Source organism: Ammodytes marinus (genome assembly GCF_949987685.1).
Source record: "Ammodytes marinus genome assembly, chromosome: 13".
Lineage (NCBI taxonomy): Eukaryota > Metazoa > Chordata > Actinopteri > Uranoscopiformes > Ammodytidae > Ammodytes > Ammodytes marinus.
The window spans coordinates 23,575,165-23,596,587 of record NC_137217.1 but is presented as its reverse complement, the minus strand read 5'-3'; the positions used below and the strand labels follow the sequence as shown (position 1 = coordinate 23,596,587).

Genomic DNA, 21,423 nt, shown 5'->3' with positions numbered 1-21,423 from the left:
GTATGTGTGTGTGTGTGTGTGTGTTTGTGTGTGTGTTGTCCCATTCCCCTGTCTGTCTGTAGATAATGTGTCTGTCACTACCACGGCCCCTCCCACTCCTACCACCCAACCAATCACCTCCTCCCATCCCATCACCCCAACCCTCCTTACACCCAGCTTCGCCCCGGACCCGGAAGGTAACACACACACACACACCTTTTTTTTATTCTGCATCCCTCTCCTCGTCCTTCCATGCTCTCCTTTGGTGTCTTTCACTCCTCTACTCATTTGATGGCTCTCAGGTGGGCCACACACACACACACACACACACACACACACACACAAAAAACACACACACACACACACACACAGACACACACACACACACACACACTTTTTCTGCTGTAACCTTCCTTTGCCCCGCATCTACATGAGCGTACGTGCCTGCTGCCACAGCTTGGATTTGCACCGTGCGCAACCATCCACTCTCTCGCTCTTTCTTATCACTGGCTGTTTAATACCCCCCACACGCAAAGGCATACACACACACACAGATTGCCCATTCAGCATTTGTGTACGTGTGTGTGTGTGTGTGTTCATGTGATAGTAGTTTGGGATTGCTGTCTTGGTGCTTGGCGGATACTATTAATGAATCTGCGCTCAGAGTTTGCGGAACTGGCGACACACACACACAGCCTTTAGCTGACTGACACTGGCCTCTGGAGGGACGGGGGAGATGCTACACAAACATATATTTCTGCAAACACACACACACACACACACGCACACACACACACATATGCAGAGAGGGAGACAGATAGTGAGGGGAAGAAAGTAAGATCGGGGATCCAGGTGGTAGTCTAATCGTATTTTCCCGTATCTCTTCTATTCCTTTTCTTTCCATATAGCTTTGGCGGCTCTCTGTTACCGCAGAGGAGAGATGAAGCGAGGGGAGCGGGGAGCATCCTTCTTATCTTTATTCTTCTGTTGTGGCCGCTGCACACTTCGCGTAGAGTTTGTTTCACCTGCTGGGCATGTGTGGACATGGCATATGGAGTCTTAGGTCTCAGTCCATGTTGATGTATCATCAGAGGGGGTCCTTTTTTTTCTTAATACTGTCACAATGGGGGCTGCGGTGGATTAAGTACACGGTGGCGTGGTGGTAAAGGTACGGGTTGCTTTTCATCCCCTCTGTGAAATATTGCTTGGGCCGACCGCTCAATCTTATCGCACCTGCCCTGTCGTGTGTGTGTGCCTGGAGATGCACACACACACACGCCACCACTGCTTGATCACACACACAAGATGCAAGGGATGTGTATCACTCACTGTGTCACAGGGGCTCAATGGAACACTCGTCCAAGAAATACATGCATTATAAGAGCACGCCCCGTCTTCTGTCCAGCTGTCAATCCCTGGCCCTCTTCCTCTCTCTATCCACCTCCCTCCCTCCATTTTCTCTCCTGATCTCTAGATGTTCGCTCTCTGTATTAATGATTCATGTTTTAATTCCGCCCTGTCAAGGTCCAGGAGCTGCATCAATAACTCTGTGTCCTTGCCTCCTATTGGCCTTTCCCAGCTCCGACAGTATAACCCCACTGCAAGCCCTGTCAAATCAAAAAGATTGTGTTAGAGTCATCCACTTGGACACTGTCTCAGTATTTAAGTCCAGATTCAGCGCTGATAACCTTACTATGTGCTTTACCAACCATTATTCTTTTTCTTTTCTACATACATCCGCTCTATCAATCACCTGCTTTTGTTGTCGTGCTAATTTATATCGACAAGTGGTTTGTCTAAGTTTGCTGCATGATCTTATATTAAGGTTGCAACCGACAGTTAATGAGCTGCATAGATTAATGTGTTCAGTCCACAAAATGTTAGAAAATATAGGGAAAAAACAAACATTACAATTGACCATGCCAACCCTTGTGTCGTATGACAAGCAGGTAATAATACTCGGTGTATTCAATTTAAAGTGATATAAAGCAAAGACAAAGCAGTAAATCCTCTCATGTGAGTAGTGACCACTAAATATTTAGCCTTTATGCTTGATAAATTACTTAATTAACGGCTTAATAAAATGGTCTCCCAATTCTCTGTCAGTAGATTAATAGACTAATCAGTTCAACACTAACCTACGCTCTCTTTCCATTATTCCTCTGTTTTATGTTTTAGTTTTTGTCCTTAGCCTTCTAGCTATGTAAAGTTGGTGACAAAAAAAACGGTGGGATTGACATGAATAATTCCTTACCACGACTTCAATTTTCTATCTTACAGAATGTCACAGAATTTAGCTTGCCTTCTTATCGTTTTATCTTTTTATCTCATCTTCTTCACTCATCTTGTTTGTGAAGTGATTTCATTTCCCTGGGCTCCACTACTTGGGGGTGTAAACACACTCAAAGTTTCCCTCATTCAAAATGCATTGTGATCTTGACAGGTGCTCGGCTGAAATGGGTTTTTTAAAGAGGCTGACACACTTCTTCATTCACTCTCCTCATTTCTCCATCTTTTTCTCTCACCCGTTCCTACTGTCTGCCGTTTTGCCCAGCAGTAGAGGGTGATGAAAGGTGATAATGCGAGTTGGTTGGAAAGATATCGACTTCTCGTCTCTTCTTGTCTCGCTCCCCGTACACTCTCTCCCACACTGGTGTTTTAATGTGCTATACCATTCTCTCACTTTTTATCTTTTTCCCCCTCCTTTAACATCTCTACCTCTGTCATTTCTTTTTTGATCCATCTCTCTCTTCGTCTCAATTTCTTTGCCTGCACTTCTGAAACCGACTTTATTTCCATAATATTTCTCTTTATTGACCTCTCTCACTCCACGCGCTCACACACTATTTTGTCTCCTTTGTTCTTTTTCTCAGATCCTGGTGCAGTGGTAGAGACTCACAGTGCCGTACCGTATGCAGTGATAGGCGGTGTTCTGGCACTGCTGGTTTTTACCGTCATCTGTGTCCTCATTGTCACCATCTGGTGCTCCGTCCGACAGAAAGGTAAAATACCACACACACACACACACACACACACACACACACACACACCAAGTAACAGAAAAAAGTATCTCAAAATCAGAGTATTTTATCACATTTTGTCACAGGCTAGTTTTCAAATATTTCCAATTTCTGGCATAAAGTCTGTGAACAAAAAATCCTTACAGGCCAGTTAGACTCAGATTCTTTAAAAAGGAGTCTTTCAAAAGCAAGGTGTAAATATTGTCAGTGCAAAGCATAAAGGATGGGATGCTCCTCTCTGGGGGTGCACTGTCCATGATGGACGACCTTGGCCGGGCTTTAGCAGAAGAGATAGGGTTGAGGTGGGAAATGTGGGTGTGGTCCCCATGTTTTATGACTATATGTTAGTGTATCAGGGCTCATCTATTAAAAGCCTAGCCTCTTTGCGTTTCCTATCTTTTAAAGTGCCCCCGTGTTGGCAGCCTTTGACTGTACACCGCAGGCTGCCAAGAGAATGATCCGGGGGGAAAGTGGTGTAGCATGCAGGCAGCAACCATGCCATTGCTTTAGTAGCCTATTGCTAGACGAGCCGTCCGTCAACATTCAGTATGGCTTGACCGCCCGATCAGCACAGAGACAGAGTCATTACAACCACACCATCTTGAGGAGGAGCCATTAGGGCTTTGTCTTTGGACTGTCAGCATGCCAGTCAACCTCTGTGCTACAGTGTCACTCGCCCCTGGAGTGAAGTGACACTGGAGCAGTTCTTGCTCTCCGTAACCTGTACTGCACCCAGTCATTAATCATACAGACCTGAGGGATGTTAAAATGTGTTTAATGGGTTCTCTGAGTGACGCAAAAGTGCCATTGTTCTCTCGCACCTAACCTCCCCCTCCATCCTTTTTCTGCCAATCTCTCCTCCCTCCCTCCCTGTCTGTCTTTTTTATTCTCTATTGTCTTTCTCCACCTGCCCATCCCCGTATGCCTCTTCTCTCTATTCACACATCCATCCCCCTATACTTTTCATTTCCGCCCCATAGGCTCGTACCGTACCCGAGAGCCTATTCTCGCTTGGTACTGACCTAACAATCAGTTAACTAATGAATTAATCAGTCACAGGTATGATACGTGATGATAATAATAGGGCTGATTGGTTTGATAATGCTGCATGGCACTACAATGATCATGACGCTTTGCCAACTAACCTTCCCCCTCCAATCCAACTCTCTCTCTCTTTCTCTATCTATCTATCTATCTCTCTCTATCTCTCTCTCTCTCTCTCTCTCTCTCTCTCTCTCTTTCTGCATCTCTTTTCATACAGGTTCCTATCTTACCCATGAGGCCAGTGGGTTGGATGAACATGGCGAGGTGCAGGAGGCCTTCCTCAATGGGAACGACGCCAGCCAGGGCAAGAAGGAGTACCTACTGTAGCCCTTCCCCTACCCTACCCTCTTCTCTTCTGACCTCATCCCTGTAACTCTTTTCCTCTCCCTATCCCCCACCTTATACAGTATACACACACACACACACACACACACACACACACACAAAAAAAAACGCACACACAAAAACACATTCTTACACACTTGTGTACAAAGCGCCATTACAGGCGGCCTTCTGAAAAACGACTGTATACGGATACTGCACACAGCCAATCCATCCCATGCATTTCCACGCACACACACGCACGCACGCACACACACACACACACACACACACACACACACACACACACACACACACACACACACACATTTAAACACAAACACACACACACACACACACACCGACAGACAGACAGACTGAGAAAAAGAGAGCCTATAGACCCACCAGCCATTAACGACTGTGCCATAAACTGTAAGTCGGACAACCATGGGGGGAAAAGGAGAGAGCAAGAGAAAGGGATGGAGCGGGCGAGGTGAATGTTCACAAAACTGAAATGATGCCCTAATTATTTTGATAGAGAGGGACGTGGGGAGCACAAAGAAAAATAGACGCTTGGACCGTGCAGTCACCAAAGTGGAAGGAGAATTAGAGGCAAATGACTGCTGTAAATCCATGCCTGGAGAAAAAACCTTCCATTTCACAAAGCTCAGCCCGTAACAGGTGTATACAGGGGAAGCAGTGTGGGGAAGGGGAGTGGGGAAGGTGAGGTGTGTAGTGGACCTGAAGCTATTGAGTGCTAGAAAATTGTAAAATTTCTAAGATTGCCAAAGCATCTTGCCTACAGAACACGTCTCATATCTAATGACTTAACAACTCTGTAGTGCATAAGCCCACAGTCCCAGGAAGTATACAGACTTTATAAACGGGCTAACCGTCCTGTTTTGCTATCCCTCTCGGCAGGCCTGCCAATTATTTATGGGGGAAAATATCAGCTTTTTTTCTCTCTCGCTGCAACAGCGAGGTAATGGCGGTTCTCTTTTTCATTCAATTTACCCACAATCTCCTCCTTCCCTCTCCAATCACCTGTTAGCATACCCTCCCTTATGTCTCTCTCTCTCTCTCTATCTGCCCCCTTCTATGATGGCTCCTCCTTTGTTGGCCCCTAATAATGAAAGGATTAATGTTGGGCTGCTTTCCCGACAAAGAAGAAAGGAATATGACTTGCAAAGGCATTAAAAAGAAGGCTTAATTATTTTAGAATGTCATTAAGAGGATGAAACGGTTTGAACGTCCTATTAAGAAGGGCAAAGGGAGTAGATACGGATGGATATTTTTCCTGAATGCTACCACACATATGCCGACACACGCACACATTCATACGTACAGTAAACATGTCGACGGAACAAGTATACATATCTCAGAATTCTTATTTGTATAAAAAAAGAAGAGAAACATAAATTAAAGGAAACTTTTAAGAAGAAAACTGTTTACTATTGAAATGCATTATGAAGCAACTATACTAACACAGAATATTAGCCTATAGAGGCGCAAAGCCGAACAAAATACTGTCCAGTGATCTTTAAAGAAAATAAAAGAAAATCGTAAAAAAAAATCATTTGTCTTTATGAGAAACCAGAGGTCTTATTGATTTTATATTAATTATTGTTTGAACAATTATGATTGTTGTTAATGTTATTATTATTATTGCTGTTGTTATTATTACAATTGTAAATGTTAAAGAAATGTACACTTCCCATGGTTTGTTTTTGGTTATTCTACTGTAGAGAATTTGCTGTCTTTTTTCATTCTTACCTTTCCTCTCTTTCCCAGTCTTTCTCTCTCTTCCTCTCTCTCTTTGTTTCCTGTGCCTAGTCGTCTCTTCTCCTGTATTTCACTCTTGTTTATTTTAGAGTCCCATGTGTTATTGTTGATATATATAGCTAACTATTTCTTTATAGGGGAAAGATACAAAGCACGACAAAATAAAAAAAAGAATTGGAAAAATAACTTTTGGGATCAGACTGAGTTTTTTTGCATTGTGTTTTACGGTGTAATTAGGAGCTGTTGTTGTTTTTGAAATCCTGTGAAAGGAGTAGGGCTACAGCAGACGGAGGACTTGATTAGATCAATGGGGAATAGTGGAGCTATAGGTGGGGAGATGAGGGTGAATGCGGTGGAGCTAGTTATAACTGGCAGCTCATTCAGAATAAGTAGAATAAACAAAAAAGTAGGTTCTGTGGCGCTGCTAATGAATCATAAGAACAGATAGCGGGGGGAAAAGAAAAGCTTGACAGGAGGGTTGAGTCAGATGCACCCAGAAAAATATGACTGCGCTATTAACTTCCTCACAATCAATACCCGATTCTGTCGTGAGGCACTCAACATGTCCATCTGTGCACAGGGATAGATTTGAAAGCCGCCGGGAGGTCGCCGGGTGATAGATCGAAGTGTTTCTCTTCCATTCGATGGCAGGGCTCCACGGTCGCCTGTCATAAAGACAGATTGTCAAACGGCAATCAAAGTAATGGACTTGCCAGGCGCTACCAGCATGAGTTGACTCTCTGGCCAACAAACAATACACAGACACACACACACACACACACACACACACACAAACAGTCGACAGCAGATATGTCTTTACTTTATGATGACACAAAGGTAGAGCAGGTAGCTGCTGCTTTCAGACTGACCGTGGTCGATGAGTAATAAAACTGAGAATATTGTCCTTTCATATGTCTTCCAATCAGAGGTGTATTGTCCTTCAAACGTGGCTTCCATCTGTTGTTTTCCCGTGGGATTCACAGCACTCACTCTAGTCTTGTTTGTGTTTGTTGCTTTTTAGGTATTGTTATTTCTGTTTCTCCTCACAGGTACGAAAAAATAATAATCAACAGAAAAGTAAACTTTTTAGTTCAAGCACTATTCTAAAACCCGTAAACAAAGATTTGAATCCACATTAAAATTCACAGTTATTATTGTTTTGTAATTGCAAATGCTGTTACTGCTTGCTTTTCTTCATTCTGGGAAAATGGCCATTATCTGGCTATAACAATGATTCAATTCAGCTGCTAGAATTATGACAATCACACCACCGCTGTGATCAGAGAGGGTGATTATCGGATCAATGGACTTCAGCAAAAACATTTGATTGGAACAAGCCAGACAAAAGTCAGTTGTATTCCTGCCCAGGTTTATGTCAGGCAGTGAATGTAGTATCACAATCTGGCCGGTGGCTCTGGTGGCTTCTCACCGATGCCAGTTTCACTGATTAACTCCCTGGAACAGTGTCTGAGACATTCCCAGTTGATGACCCATTTATGAAATGTTTAGTCAGAATATTTCATTTCCAGGAGTCTCAGTAGATATCACAGCAGTCCATCCAAACAAAAACACTGTATATATTTTCCGTGGCTACATGGTGGATTAGACAGCATGTCGGAGACCAGATAGTTTTATCCATCTGTTAAGCCAACCCTAATGACCCTATAGGATGGGTGAAGGCAGCTTATGTGCACCGATCTTGGCAGCCCGACCCGATGTGAGGCGAGGAGGTGTGTACAGAGTGCCAGCATAGCATGAGGCATTGATTGAGGTGCCTGTGTGTGTTGAGGCCTATAGCATAATCAGGAAGCAGAGAGGCGGACAGAACAATTGAATGGGCAGCCGCACCGGGGTAGCTGGGGAAATCTTTATTTTGATTTTTTTCCTCACTTTACCAGATTTCTCTATCAATAATGTGTTCCAGACGGATAATTTTTGTTGTTGTGATGGATGACATGGTGTACTGTGTATTTTTTGAGCTCTTCAAGCAAAGGTGGAAAGCTGGGGAAAGACATGACGTGTGAGAAAATAAATGAATAATAGACACAAGAACTTTACAGAGAGAGAGAGAGTTGGAAAATGATCAACGAACAATATGAGCTCAAATGAAATCAAACCCCCCCAGAGGAAAGTCAGATAAAGAGCTGCTCTGGGATCAGGAGAAACAGCAAAAAGAAGAGAGCAAGTGAAGTTAAAAGGCCACGCCCATGTTACACGCAGAGAGATGAATTTCCTTCCTTTTAACTCCATCAGTGATTTCTTACTCCAACACGGTTCAAGATGAACAATCCAATTAGTGCGAGCAAGGCCCTTTTTATTAGGAGAGAGTATCACATTGTATTTACAAGTTTAATCAAAACAACCATGAAGATTGTGTCATAATCAGGTTAATGATGTTTTCCCCAACAATGCTGCGTCCTCTCTGGACCACTGTGTTATTATTACTGCATGTTTAATTAAACGCTGTCACTCATATATCTACATTACTGGCGGGTTGGCTTAGCGGATACTTAGAACAGGCTTAGAATAAGACCCATAGGAAGGGCATTGAAAATAAATCAGACATATGTGAACAGGATTGCAATGCTCATCCGGAGACTTCATTTTCTCACTGACATTTGGTGCGGGACCTGATAATTAACTGGCCTTTTCATTTGTGAGTTATTTCCTAACGGCTGTGCACAAGGTTGCTGATTAGTTAAAAGAGCTAACAACAAACAAGGAACATACTATATTTACTCTTATTCAGCCTGCTGCAAGCTGTTTGTTTCAAACACTAGATTTATTTTCCTCATGTACACAAAACAAAACATGGAACATGTGGGCTAATCAGAGAATATAATTGCAGTGCTTGAGGTTCATTAAGCTTTGTTGAAAAAAAAAAACACCTGCTCACGTCTTCCATTGTCGTCAGGAATTTCAGACCTCCGGGCAGACTTTGGCTTTAAGGGAGTGTTTGGCTGAAGACCATGGAGCTGCCTGCATTGCCTCACGCAGGGCCAAGCGGACAGATTTTCCTCTGGAAGAGGCCACTGCAGGTGGAAGGTGCCGGGGAACAGAAAGGGGAAAGGACCCAAGACCTTGCCCCACTGTTGTCTTAGGAGGAGTGAAGAGGATCTGTGGCACCAGGCTGTAGAGATGGAAGAGGAACACAGCGACTGCATGAGCCCAGGCAGGAAGATGGGTATCGGGGGTGAAAAGCAAGAGAGCGTGGATGATGTGGATGGGCAGGCACAGCAGAACCAAAAGGGAGAGGGACAGAGCCAGGGAACGAACCCGCCGGGAGTCCTGTTTTGAGGGGTCGCCCGCGTGAATAAAAGGAGTCTCTTTGCTGGGCTTGACGCGTAGCATGTCGAGGTAAACGGCCAGCAGGCAAAGCAAGGGGAGAATGAACACTGTCACCCCGTGGACGTAGACTAGGAACTGGGGACTGAGGATGGTGTCGGTGGCGCACACTCCCCAGTGGCTGCTGTGGATCTGGGCGTAGGTCAAGTTGTGTGTGTCTTCCACGTAGAACTTTGACAGGAAGCCTCCGTAGGGAAGGAACTGTCCGATGACCTTGCGTTCCTGGTGGTACTTAGGGGGCGGGGCAGGGGTGAGGTGGGGTATAGAGGAGGTCCAGTTGCCGTTCAGACCCAGGCCAGCTGTGTCCGTATCGCTGCCACCACCAAACCTCCTCGTGTCCAGGTTGTCGGAGCCGATGAACTGGGCGAAGGAGGCCAGGACGGAGCCCACCCAGCACAGCAGAACCACACACACCGCGCGTTGACGGGTCATCACTGAGGTGTACCTATAGAGTTCACATGAACATGTGGAGGACGGTGGACATATTTGAATTTTAAACTTAAACAGGCAGACTCAAATGTCCTAAACTCAAGAATGAAATGAACCGAGTCATTTTAAAGTGTCTAGACCCATACACCGGCCTCAACACCCATCTATCACCAACACCTAAACATACAAAATGGTTCACTTTGATCCTAGGGAACTTTTGCAGTTCATCTCTGACTTTTGGCAAACCTTTTGGGAGAGATGTGCTGTTGCTATGATGTGAGAGGGCTCCTTAATTGACCCCAAATGGCTGCTCGTGAAAATACTTTTGGATGTGGTGCACAAAAAAAATCTTCATCCTACTTAGACAAATTGGCTAACTGGGTAAGAAGCAAATGGAGACCATTAATAAAAAAAGACATAATGCTGACTCTATTCCACTGAAAGGCTGGATTTATAGGTCATTGTCAATCAAACAACTAAGAGCCACAGAGCCTATTTATACTTAGGCTACTTACCCACGTCTCTCGGATGGCAGTATAAGCATTTTGTGATAAAAAAAAACAGCCTTAGGAGCACTGAACAAACAGCCTGTTTTGTGTAACATACAACATACAATTTCGTACAATTGTGAATCCTGTGTAAAGTGTTTTTATTTTTTTCTCTTTTACCCTTACATCGATTTTTCGTTCTTTACTGCTGAGAGCACACTTGAGAGCGTTGACTCTTCCCACCCACATATTCATCCTCTCCCACGCACAGACAAGAAAGCATAAAAGCATTGTATCTCATTGAAATGAACAGTACGTGATGCTTTATTATACTTCCCTGAACAAATCTCATGAATCTATCATAAAGTGTCTAATCGGTATTCATTTGTACCATGTTAATATCTGACACTTTTCCACTTTAAGTCACAAATAGGATTTGTATAGTTATTTGTCGACTGCTTTAAAGGTGCCACGAGGAACTTTTAAATATTTCTGAAACCGTCTCATTGTTCCTCTGTTGATCTAAAAATACATGTAACAGCAAACGATACCATCAGTGCAAAGAATGCTATTTTTATATCGTTTTTTTAACGCCTTTTTCAAGGGTATACGGATCTACATCTGGCGTAGTAAAAACACTAACGCTTTTGTCCAAAGGGGGTGCAAGAATGAACACAAACTGAAAGTTCCTCGGAGCACCTTTAAGCTATAATTTAACTTTCTTCTTCAAGACTCACCGGTGTGCCAAGTGATGCTGCAGATGGGCGTCCAGTGTGAGCAGCATCAACAGGAACATGGTAAACTGCCTGACCAGCAGGGGGCAGCACACCAGGGTTATGCAAGTGTACAGACACTGTGGGGTTCGCAGGTTGAGGAACACGCTCACAGGGACCCCGATCGCGCCCCCAATAGCCCCCACCCAGCCCAGGCACAGCCGCAGACAGCAGGACACGCTGCCGGGTTGGGGCCAGCTGCTGGCACCTTGGCTTCTCTCCTGGACGTCTCCCACTGCGCCACCACCACTGCTGCTGACCGCCATGCACAACCGCACGCTCAACACAAGTACGGAGACCGATACCCCGCACTCGCACAGGGAATACAGCCACATGAATTCCATGTCTGGGAAAGATATAGAATTAAAAAAGGGACACAGAGAAGCTGATAAAATAAAATAAAATATATACTGTATATCACTACATTTTTGTCTTTTTTATCATGGCTGAGTATCAGACCCGTATTATCCTGTAGCGTGCCTATGGGTGACCAAACTTGACATATACCCCCTCCTCCGACATTTAGGCTACTATGGCTATAAAAGTGTATACTTAACCAAATAGCAATTATTTTTCTTTGATTATGTCTCAACAGTTCATTTAGTAGGCCTACCTGTTCGTATATCTTCCATGTCAATATAGCCTAGGAAAATTAAATAAAAATATTTTAAAGGGCTAGTCATTGTTCCAATCAGTTGGTGACCCCCTATTTGCTCAATTGTGCTCAACCCATGCTACAGTATACATGGATAATTCAGGTTGGCTTATAATGTGTAGGGGTCATAACAGGTTTATTCACTACAACACAAGCTGCCATTCCTGCCCTATATGTTCCCATGTGGCTGTTTCAGCAAATACTACCCCTGCAGAGTTAACGTGAGAAAGACAAAGAATAAAGGGAATACAAATAAGAACCAAATGACAAGGGGTGAAGTAAATTGTGAAGTGAAGCATAAGGCGTACAGGAGTGTAGGTCAGAATAATAAAAACAGTCTGCAAGACAAGAATAAAGCGCATGTGTGGAAGGACAGAGTATGTGTGATGTTCGTGCCAGAGAGATGAGCATGGTAGAGAGTAGATATCTTGAAATGTATTGGAGAGCTGTAAACGTGTCCGGAGAGTGAAAAGGTCAGGCCAGAGCAGACTTGACAGAACTTCTCCACTGAGGGATGTGAGCACCATGCAAACAAAGCAACAAGCACCAAGCTGGGTGGCAACATAGTGTTAACACAGTGGGGTTTTTTCTTTGTCTTAGTTTTCCCTCTCTCCCTCCTTCTGGCCCACCATGCGTAATATGCACACGCATACTCTGAAACACAAATATTCCTAGACATTTATGGGTAAATACATGAACACTGACAATCAATCACACAAAGCGCGCGCTCCCCAGATGAGCAATTTCCAGCAAATGCATTCAGAGATGATTGGCAGCTAATTTCCGTGCATTTTCAAACAATAGCCCATGCATACAGCGTCCTGGGCGAATATTGAAATAACAGACTTGCCGCAGCATTACGACACCTGTCCATTCCACGTAATTAGTTTGACCTTTTCAGAACATTTGGTGTTAGTCGTCAGTCACTCTTCCATAATAATCACGACTGACTCAAATAACCTCTTCATACAGCGTCATAATCCCTTTTCCAAAGTTGTCTCCTGTCTCACCACTTGAAGGGGCCTCAGCCAAATTGATTTACTGAAGTAATTAATGGAGTTTAATCCACCTTGTGAGAGTTTTCAATTCAAATTGGAGGCTGGTCATTCCCAGTGTAATTAATTGCCTTAATTAATCAATTACGCTCTTTGAAACAACATTCGAGCAATACGGCCAAACATTTCAGCATGGTCCTAGCGAGGAGAGTCCGGGGTGCCTGGATATTGATGTAATGTCAAATAAGTAAATTAGGATAAAAATGGTATACAGTTACCTGGTGTGAAGCCCTGCGACCACGTAGTTTATTAGCTTTATAAATAATATATCCCCTGTACGACTTGGCCTTTTTTATTTCCCTCCAGGATCTCTATCTCTTCCTCTCACTCTAAACTGTCTGCCCACACTGACAGAGTATAAACCCGGATTCATAAACCTCTGCTTATCCACCTGCCTTCTATCTCGCTCCTGTGTCTCTGTAAACATATCAATTGTGTCAATGTTGGAGCATGGCTGCCCTTTCCATCTAAGATGTGCAAAGGGCAACACCACCTCTGTCAGCCAGGGAAATATGTAAAGGTAAACAGCCACACATATGAGCATGGACACATACATAAAGCATAAAGCATATTCTTTGTTTTCTTTCTCTCTTAAATGTGAATGCAATGTGCATTTTGATGGAGTGGGCATGAGTTGGAGGTGATACAGATGAACAGTGGTGTTTGAAACAAATTAAGTGTATTGGCTTTATTGCTGTTACACCTACAGAGGGAATTCAAGCTCTCAATAAAGAATATGGAGACTTAACTTTTGGCTACTTTACATTATTCATGTTATTCCATGTGATATTTGACAGTTGATTCAATGATAATACAAAAGACACAAAGAGCTATCGCCAATTACAATTTGGTTGAAAACTGAGCTTTGTGTGCTGTGTCTATTTTAGTGTCCCCAGTTATCTATTTTAGGCTCTCAAAAAACAAGTTAGGGTTCGGGTTAGAGACCATGCATGAGGAGGGCATGTGTGAATACAGATTAAACTACTAGAATTATAATACACGTTAGGATCTTTATTAAACTATATGTGTGGATACAGTTATTGTAGCCTATAGGCCTAAGGCCCCTAGCTGAAAAGGCCTAGCCTATCTAAAAAATAAAAATAATTTGCCTCTCTCATTTTGTTTGATTTTATTTACAGATCAACCTTTAATTGCTTCATATTCAAGCAGTAGGCTACAATTTGTATTGTGTTCAGTATGGGACATCTCAGTACTTGAAGGTGCTCCGAGGGACTTTCAGTTTTTGTTCATTCTTGCACCCCCTTTGGACAAACGCGGGAGTGTTTTTACTACGCCAGCTATAGTTCCTGCTTGAGCGTAGGCCTATATATAGAGACTATAGGCCATGACAAAGGCATTAAGAAAAATAATATTAAAATAGCATTTTTTGCACTGATGGTCTCATTTGTTATGACATGTAATTTATGGTCATCAGAGGAAAAATGTGACTGTTATAGACATATTTAATAGTTATTTGTGGAAGCACCTTTCAAGTTAGAAGTTGTTATCTGTCTCAATTACAAAGTGATGAGATCGGATGAGAGGCATCGGTGGAAAAAACAACGCTCCTGTCTCGCGTGATGGAACGAGATTTGCCCGTTTTAACATGGGTTGGAAACCCCTTTCCACCCTCTTCCCTTCGCTGTCCACAAGCAAGGTAAAGCGCTGTTTTTTGTCCTCGTTTATAAGACTCTAAATAGCTTCAAATCTTAACAGTTTGCCCTCGAAACGTAATCTGGTAGAATATAACGTACAGCTTTCTAGAGTGGTTGAGCTTTTTGTGGGGTTATTGGATGCGTTTGCTTAGTTTTTACTTCAATATTGCGCTTATAGTATAGCTCTGGGTAATGGCTGCCCCCATACTACCTCGTTGAGGCCTGCTAACTAATGGCTAGCGTTCCCGATTTAGTTTTATATCTATCGCTGTAGTACATAATGATGCATTATTGCCAAACCGATTTTGTTTCCAGGGCTGTGTGATTTCAGTTAGTTGTGTTTTATATAGTCTGATATAACCACTGAATGAGATATGTCCCGAAACGTGATTGTTAGCTTGAAGTTAGCGCCGACTCTTGTGCTTCAAGGCAAGCTAATGCCGGTTGAAAGCGTGTAGCCGAGAGCACCCACACTTGTTCCATCCCAAAAGTGTTGGCTTTCTGCTTGGCTCGATAAATTGGCATTCCTTTCGAAACCACAATACGTTAAATTGAGCTTGTCGCACACACAATCGCAGCCGTTTAATCAGACTGCACTTAAAATAGTCCTTACCAAAATCTGTATTACTATACAATGTGTTATTGCTACCAGACCGTGTACAGTCCCATTCTGAAGGAAGAACTTTACATTCATGAGTCGGTGGTCTATTCCTTGTGTATGTCGATACTTAATGTAACGTTTGTATCATCTCATCTAGATGCCTGGTGTCACAGTGAAAGACGTCAACCAGCAGGAATTTGTCCGTGCCCTGTCGGCCTTCCTGAAGAAGTGAGTTATGTTCATACTACTCTCGTTCTTGGCATTCCAATACAAATGTATAGTAAAGCTAGTTTTCTTGGTTCTGCACATCATTTACAACGATGAAGCTTAGTTGTAAAGAGTACCACACCACATGGCAAGCAAGTATTTTCTATGGGATCCTGTTGTGGTTTAGTTCATGCAGACTCCTCTTCTCCTCAGGTCAGGAAAGCTGAAGGTGCCTGACTGGGTGGACCTGGTCAAGCTGGGCAAACACAAGGAACTGGCTCCAAGTGATGAGAACTGGTATTACATTAGAGCCGGTAGGTCCAATAACATGTTCATTTTGGGTTTCCACTAGCCGTGGTGTCACTTTGATATTTAGATATCGGACTTGTTATTCAACCACATGCCAATGCTGATGCTTGAAGAGCTTTACTGCATTTCCTAACATTTAAGGGCAGTTTTGAATTTTCACAAGGTGGTTGAAGGAATTATAAATGCTTACTTGAATAAAACCCTGCTGGGATTGATACTCAGTTGAATTTGCCTTCAAGTGGCCCACAAAATGTTTAAATTTCAAGAATGGATGATAGCCTAAGTGAAGAACATTACTTAACATTAATAACACTTATTTGGCTTTTGGTGCCGGATCAGCTTTTGAATAACTTGAAGCTTGTGTTAGGCATGTGCACACTAACACCAAAATATGTATTTGAATTAACTTTACTGCTGAATAGACTACCACTGATACAATACATAAATACAAATTCCTTGAGTTTTGTCCATTAAACCAAGGACAGGCAAATGTGTAACATACTGGCCCCAATGTAGTTACCGCTTGCGTGTGTGTGCATACCCTGCTGTTAAAGGGTGCTTTCATTCATGCTGAAAAACAAAGGTCCCTGCCAACTTTGCAGCCAATTATATAGCCTCCTCGAACAATGTTTCTCAATCCTCTCCTGACCACGTGTCCTGCACATTTTAGACTGCTCCCTGCTCCAACAGCTGATTGAAATGTGCAGTGTATTACTACTGATGGTGCTTAACACCCTCATCTTTTCTGATCCCACAGCATCCACGGTGCGCCACCTGTACCTCCGTGGAGGTGCCGGCGTCGGCTCAATGACCAAGATCTACGGTAGCCGACAGAGGAACGGAGTCTGTCCTGCCCACTACAGCGCAGGGTCCAAGAACGTGGCTCGTAAGGTTCTGCAGTCCCTCGAGCTGCTCAAGATGATTGAGAAGGATCCCAATGGGTGAGTGCTTCTGTCCAATTGGATCTACTAGATTGTACATTTAAAGTACTCTGGACTGTTCTGTGGGTTTCGTTCAGTTGTTCGGATGTTTATATATTATCAAAACAAAGTTGACTGCACATATTAGTTGGCTTTTGTGTGACGTGGTGGTTTTGGGGCTACTGTGGACACAGGGTAGTTGCAACCCCCTGCAGTCAAAAATGCAAATGTCACTCTTTCTTGCAATACTGTCATACATAGTGCACAATTTCCCCTCTGCAGTGCAAACTTTGTTGAACCGTGATGGAGGAAAAAAGTGATGCCAGATAACTGAAACCTAAATACATACGCTATATACGCTCAGGGCTATTCAATTAGTTTTGAATGGGGTCCGGTTGGTGGAAATGACCCAAAATGAGGGGCCAGAAAAAATGCCTAAAATTGATGAGCATCACATCAATAGCTACATATACTGTAAAACACTACAATGACACAGGAGTGCATATATTGTCTTTATTTTATCAAATAGAGTTCACCAGCTTATCAAAAAAATCCCTATTTGATTAACATAGGCTGCCTGTTTAAGTGTTTAACAATCTTATCAGTTCAGGAAAACACAATAGGTTAACTCTTCAACAGCTTATCAAAATACATAGAAATAAATGTACTCTAAGTGCAACAGCTTATCAAAATACAGGTAGGCCTAGGTTTACTAAGAGTGCAACAGCTTATCAAAAAACATAGAAATAAATGTAGGCTACTCTAAGTGCAACACCTTACAGTGTTTCCCCCCAAAAATGTTTGTCAAGGGGTCACTGTCCAGGGTCGGCGAAAATTTTGGCTGTATTTTGCTCAAAGATGCCAATGCACAGTACAGAAATAAACAACTGCTTATTTGAATACAAAATAACTACAGACACTGACTTTACAGTTGTGCAATTTTGTTTGCTATGTGAAGGTACACATTTTGTGCAAACATGCAGATAGTACAAAGCAAAGTTCTACTGGTGCAATATTATGCAGACGCACTAAATACAAATAATGGACCACACACTCGCACTGCGGTACAATCGCACGCGCAAAGCTGCATACACAGAGCAGCTGATAGAGAAACGCTTGGAGACACGTGCACATTTATTTACTGCGGATCGCGGCCTTTCGCGCAGTTATGACCATGCAAAAGCACACGCGCGTGCTAGTACATTAATTGTGCACCACTAAAGGGTCGGTCGGTCGGTAGTTTTCCATACACTTTATGGGCAAGGAAAAAAAATCAATTTTGAGTTGCCTTTGGTTTGGGGTTAATAATGACTTTTTTTTTGGCTGTGTGGATGTGGAATTGATATGTGGTTTTCCCTGACTGCAACACTGTTAATATGTTAGAAAGAAGTTATTGAAGACTGAGGCATTTCTTGTATTGATCTCTGACCAAGTTATGTATGTTGATGTATTCTAGTATGTTCCATTATTTTCTTGTTTACATCTTTTGCTTTCTCTCCATTTCCCTCAGTGGTCGCAGACTTACCGCCCAGGGAACCCGAGACCTGGATAGAATTGCTGGCCAGGTGAGAAACTAATGCTTTCTATAAATATTGTGGTAATGTGCACACATAACTTCATTAATTGAGTACCAGGATTTTAGCAAAAAGTCAGCAATATTATACATAGTTGCATAATCTTTCTAGTTAGAGCTGTCAATGCTTGACTTAATACCTGTGCCCTGGATTTTTTTCATGTACACGGTTAACCGTGACGTCATTGTCCTCGTGCGCCCGCCGTCTTGAAGGCGCGCGCATATACACACACATACGCGTTCGTTCGCCTGTAAACACACAGTTGACTTGAACTACGCTCGTTTACACACCTCTTATAATAGGTCCATGGCACACACACACACAAGTTCGCCTGTCATGTGCGCCATCATTATCGCCCTTCATTAATTTCCTGATTAATATAGCCTCTCGCACAAATTTCTACATGTCCACGTTTATGCAGGTTGAACAGGTGTTATAAAGTTTGGGCTGCTTACAAGCGTAGTTCACGACAACCGAGTAACTTTAATATTTAGGTTATCTTTCATCACTCGTCCGTGGCTGTGAGTCGAGCCCCAGCACGGCGACTCCCCGCGCGTGTGTGCGCGCCGATACACACACACACACACACACACACACACTCTCACACAGACACACACTCGCCGAGGGACAGACCGATAAGGCAGACTAGCTTTTATCATCCCCAATTAGTTTATTAGTGATGTAAAATCAATAAATGCGTGTCTCCAGAAAATTTTTATAAACTTTGGAAAAGGGAAAATTTAAAATTTGAAAAAAAATTAAAAACGGTTTCCGTTTATTGATTTTTCCCAAACGGTTATGATTTACTAAACGGTTACACGTGCACACCCCTAGTGCCTTTTATACAGTAAATATTAAGAGGTTTATCATGCCAGCTGTGTAGTCTGATGGTTAATGTTAACCTACAAGTTACAATAAGAGCATTTCCTTAGTGCAGCTACTGTCTGTGTTGTGCTAAAGACCATTTTCTTCTGGTTGCTAAGGATTGAGACCCACACAACCTGTCTCACCTCTGCCTCAATTTGTTTCATTAATTAAAACCCCGAAGGCTGAGTAAGTATCTGCTAAAGCCTGGTCTAACCTACTGCTAGAATTTGAAATGCTCAGAATCATTAAATCAGTCTTATTTGCCATTAACTGGATGTCACTGCAGCCTAATAAGGCCAAGCAACTTTCTTTTTGGTGCCGGACTGTATGACATACAGTAGCATTTTATGTGATGTTGAGGTGCACTCTGGATGCTGACCTAAGCATGAGTGATCAAAACAAAATGTCATCCCTTTGCTTTGATGCAACACCTTGTCTGTTGCCATGAGTACACAGCACGTGTCTGTGGGCAAATGTGTTGTCTTATGTGGCATTTTACTGAAGAAAAAAAAAATCTCAGTTGGGCCTTGTCAAAATCAGGAGAGGCAGCAGCGTTGTGATAATCCAAGGGTAAAAGGGGTAAACACGAAGAGGGAATTTCATGCTTGGCAGGTCCACCGTATGGCACCAGTTTTCTCCCTGTTTACCCATGCTAATGAGCACTATGCAGATGAGCAGACTTGAGCACAGCCTGGCAGTAGTGTCGAATCCTTTTTTGTTTTTAAAGGGATGCTTTTTATTTCAAACAATGTTTAAGTCCCTTAAAAATTGCATTTTGATATACTCCCTTAAATAGCATATTTCTGTTCAACACGATATTGTTTGGCCTTTAATATGGTGAGAGAAAATGTACACAGTAAATAGCCAATATAACAATACACGATTAGATTAGATTGCAACTGATTCAAATTAGTTTAAATTGTTTGGCTCATTTGCACCAACTATAGCAGCACGATGAAAACATTAAAACACAATTTTTCTGAAGCAAGTAATTGGATTTTGATTAGAAGACATCGTTGATACTGCAACACCTCACCTGCATTACTTAACTTATGAATGCAGGGTACCCACAGATCCTCAAAGTCTTAAGTCATTAACTTTAGGTTTTGATATTCAAGGTCTGGAATTGTTTGAGGGGAGGCATCACATTTCAACAGGGGAAGAATGAATGAGCGTACCTTTTTTTAGTTCTCACTATTTTTCTAGTATAATTGCTAAATTTCATGTTTTATTGTACAGGTATTTTATGTCCTTCAATGCTTAAGTACATTGAATGTGTACATCAAACTTAATAAAAACTCTTAACGTAGTGTAGTTTGTTTTTTGTTGCTGCAGTATTGCTATTTTTTCCGAGGTTTAACGGTCATTAAATGTTTTTTTAAATTATTTATTTTCCACAGGTTTATGCTGCAAACAAGAAAACGGTCATTCAAGCGGCGGCAGCAGCAGCAGCGATTGTTGAATAAAATCTTTTTTGGAGAAAGTCAAATGCTTTGTGCAGTTTGTCATGTGTGAACAATGAAGATGAACCTAATACACTGGTAGTAATATTAAAGGCAACTGGAGGTATATTGCTTATCTTTGTCCATTGCGTTGCTTGATTTGGCCTTTGCTATTTGAATGGGTAATATGGTTGACCAGATGAGCTACTTTCAACATGGAACAATGAAAGTGTTTTGCAAGAGGAAAACAAGCTGCTTCATCAAATCCTCCAAATCTGTTTTCTGGCTATCTGGTTGAAATGTCATTTAGTTTAAAGGGCAGCAATTGACCATTAGTAGTTTTGTTTTCAAATCCTTGCATCATCTAACCAGCAAAAGCCTACTCCATGGTTCAGTTTGAAAGGTTTTCTGGAGGCTGTTAGCATCATAGTTAATAAAGCTTCTCATCAGTGACCAACGAAAGCACTGTGCTTTCACATTACCTCATGCACTACAACTTACTCTTATTTCTTCCAATGTCCATCATTTCTTAAGTGATCCTTGAGACCATGACAGCCAAGGATGTTTAGTTAACATGAGCAGATGGTTTCATTTTCATAAACACTTGTTGGTAGTTCAATAGCTGGTATGGTATGATGTCATGATTTAGCTGTTTGATTCAGGGCCACAGTGCCACCTACAGACTAAAACTGCCAACAACTGCTTCTTAAACTTACTTGACCGCGTAATTGCAAACAAATGTACTTAGACTGTTACTGCTAAGATAACTGGGATATTTGGTAAACTTAAGAAAAACCAACCCTTAGGGCATTGAATGCTAGGGTGATGAGTGTCCTGTATGCAGGTCATAACTGCAATCTTAAGGTGTGCCTTATCTCAAAAGAGTAAGAATTAATGTAAGTTCATGGTTGAATCTAAAATCAGTCTATTAAAATGTATGCATTTTAAATATTTAAC

General features: G+C 42.4%; 3 protein-coding genes across 5 annotated transcripts in view; 2 read left to right on the top strand and 1 right to left on the bottom strand.

The window, feature by feature from the left end:
• Nucleotides 1-6,296, top strand: part of cadm4 (cell adhesion molecule 4) — a 169,119-nt gene extending 162,823 nt beyond the window's left edge. The window contains exons 7-10 of one of the 3 annotated variants that reach the window (XM_080039231.1): nucleotides 63-176; nucleotides 2,853-2,981; nucleotides 3,980-4,058; nucleotides 4,261-4,328. In XM_080039231.1, coding sequence (XP_079895357.1) covers nucleotides 63-176; nucleotides 2,853-2,981; nucleotides 3,980-4,020 — 284 coding nt within the window. In that variant the 3' untranslated portion in view covers nucleotides 4,021-4,058; nucleotides 4,261-4,328. Of the gene's footprint in view, nucleotides 1-62; nucleotides 177-2,852; nucleotides 2,982-3,979; nucleotides 4,059-4,260 lie in introns of all 3 variants that reach the window. The other 2 variants (XM_080039230.1, XM_080039232.1) reach the window with 2 other exon arrangements.
• A 2,769-nt stretch (nucleotides 6,297-9,065) lies between these two features.
• Nucleotides 9,066-11,525, bottom strand: LOC307259973 (adenosine receptor A1; the record flags this gene model as incomplete). Its single annotated transcript, XM_080040069.1, has 2 exons — nucleotides 9,066-9,936; nucleotides 11,146-11,525. 2 exons carry the CDS (start codon nucleotides 11,523-11,525, stop codon nucleotides 9,066-9,068), a joined length of 1,251 nt encoding a protein of 416 aa, XP_079896195.1.
• Nucleotides 11,526-14,482: 2,957 nt separating this feature from the next.
• On the top strand, nucleotides 14,483-20,513 carry rps19 (ribosomal protein S19). The gene is made up of 6 exons (XM_080039177.1): nucleotides 14,483-14,548; nucleotides 15,305-15,375; nucleotides 15,568-15,668; nucleotides 16,421-16,604; nucleotides 18,094-18,148; nucleotides 20,425-20,513. The coding sequence occupies exons 1-6, from the start codon at nucleotides 14,498-14,500 to the stop codon at nucleotides 20,488-20,490; spliced, it is 528 nt and encodes a 175-aa protein (XP_079895303.1). The 5' UTR covers nucleotides 14,483-14,497; the 3' UTR covers nucleotides 20,491-20,513.
• The last annotated feature ends 910 nt before the right edge of the window (nucleotides 20,514-21,423 follow it).

What these genes read in the sequence shown, in the direction of transcription:
- rps19 (XM_080039177.1), top strand. Translation starts at nt 14,498, where the DNA reads ATGGGTTGGAAACCCCTTTCCACCCTCTTCCCTTCGCTGTCCACAAGC. An exon ending in CTGGTATTACATTAGAGCCG is followed by an intron (nt 15,669 to 16,420) that starts GTAGGTCCAATA and finishes CTGATCCCACAG; the next exon opens with CATCCACGGTGCGCCACCTG. An exon ending in TGGATAGAATTGCTGGCCAG is followed by an intron (nt 18,149 to 20,424) that starts GTGAGAAACTAA and finishes TATTTTCCACAG; the next exon opens with GTTTATGCTGCAAACAAGAA.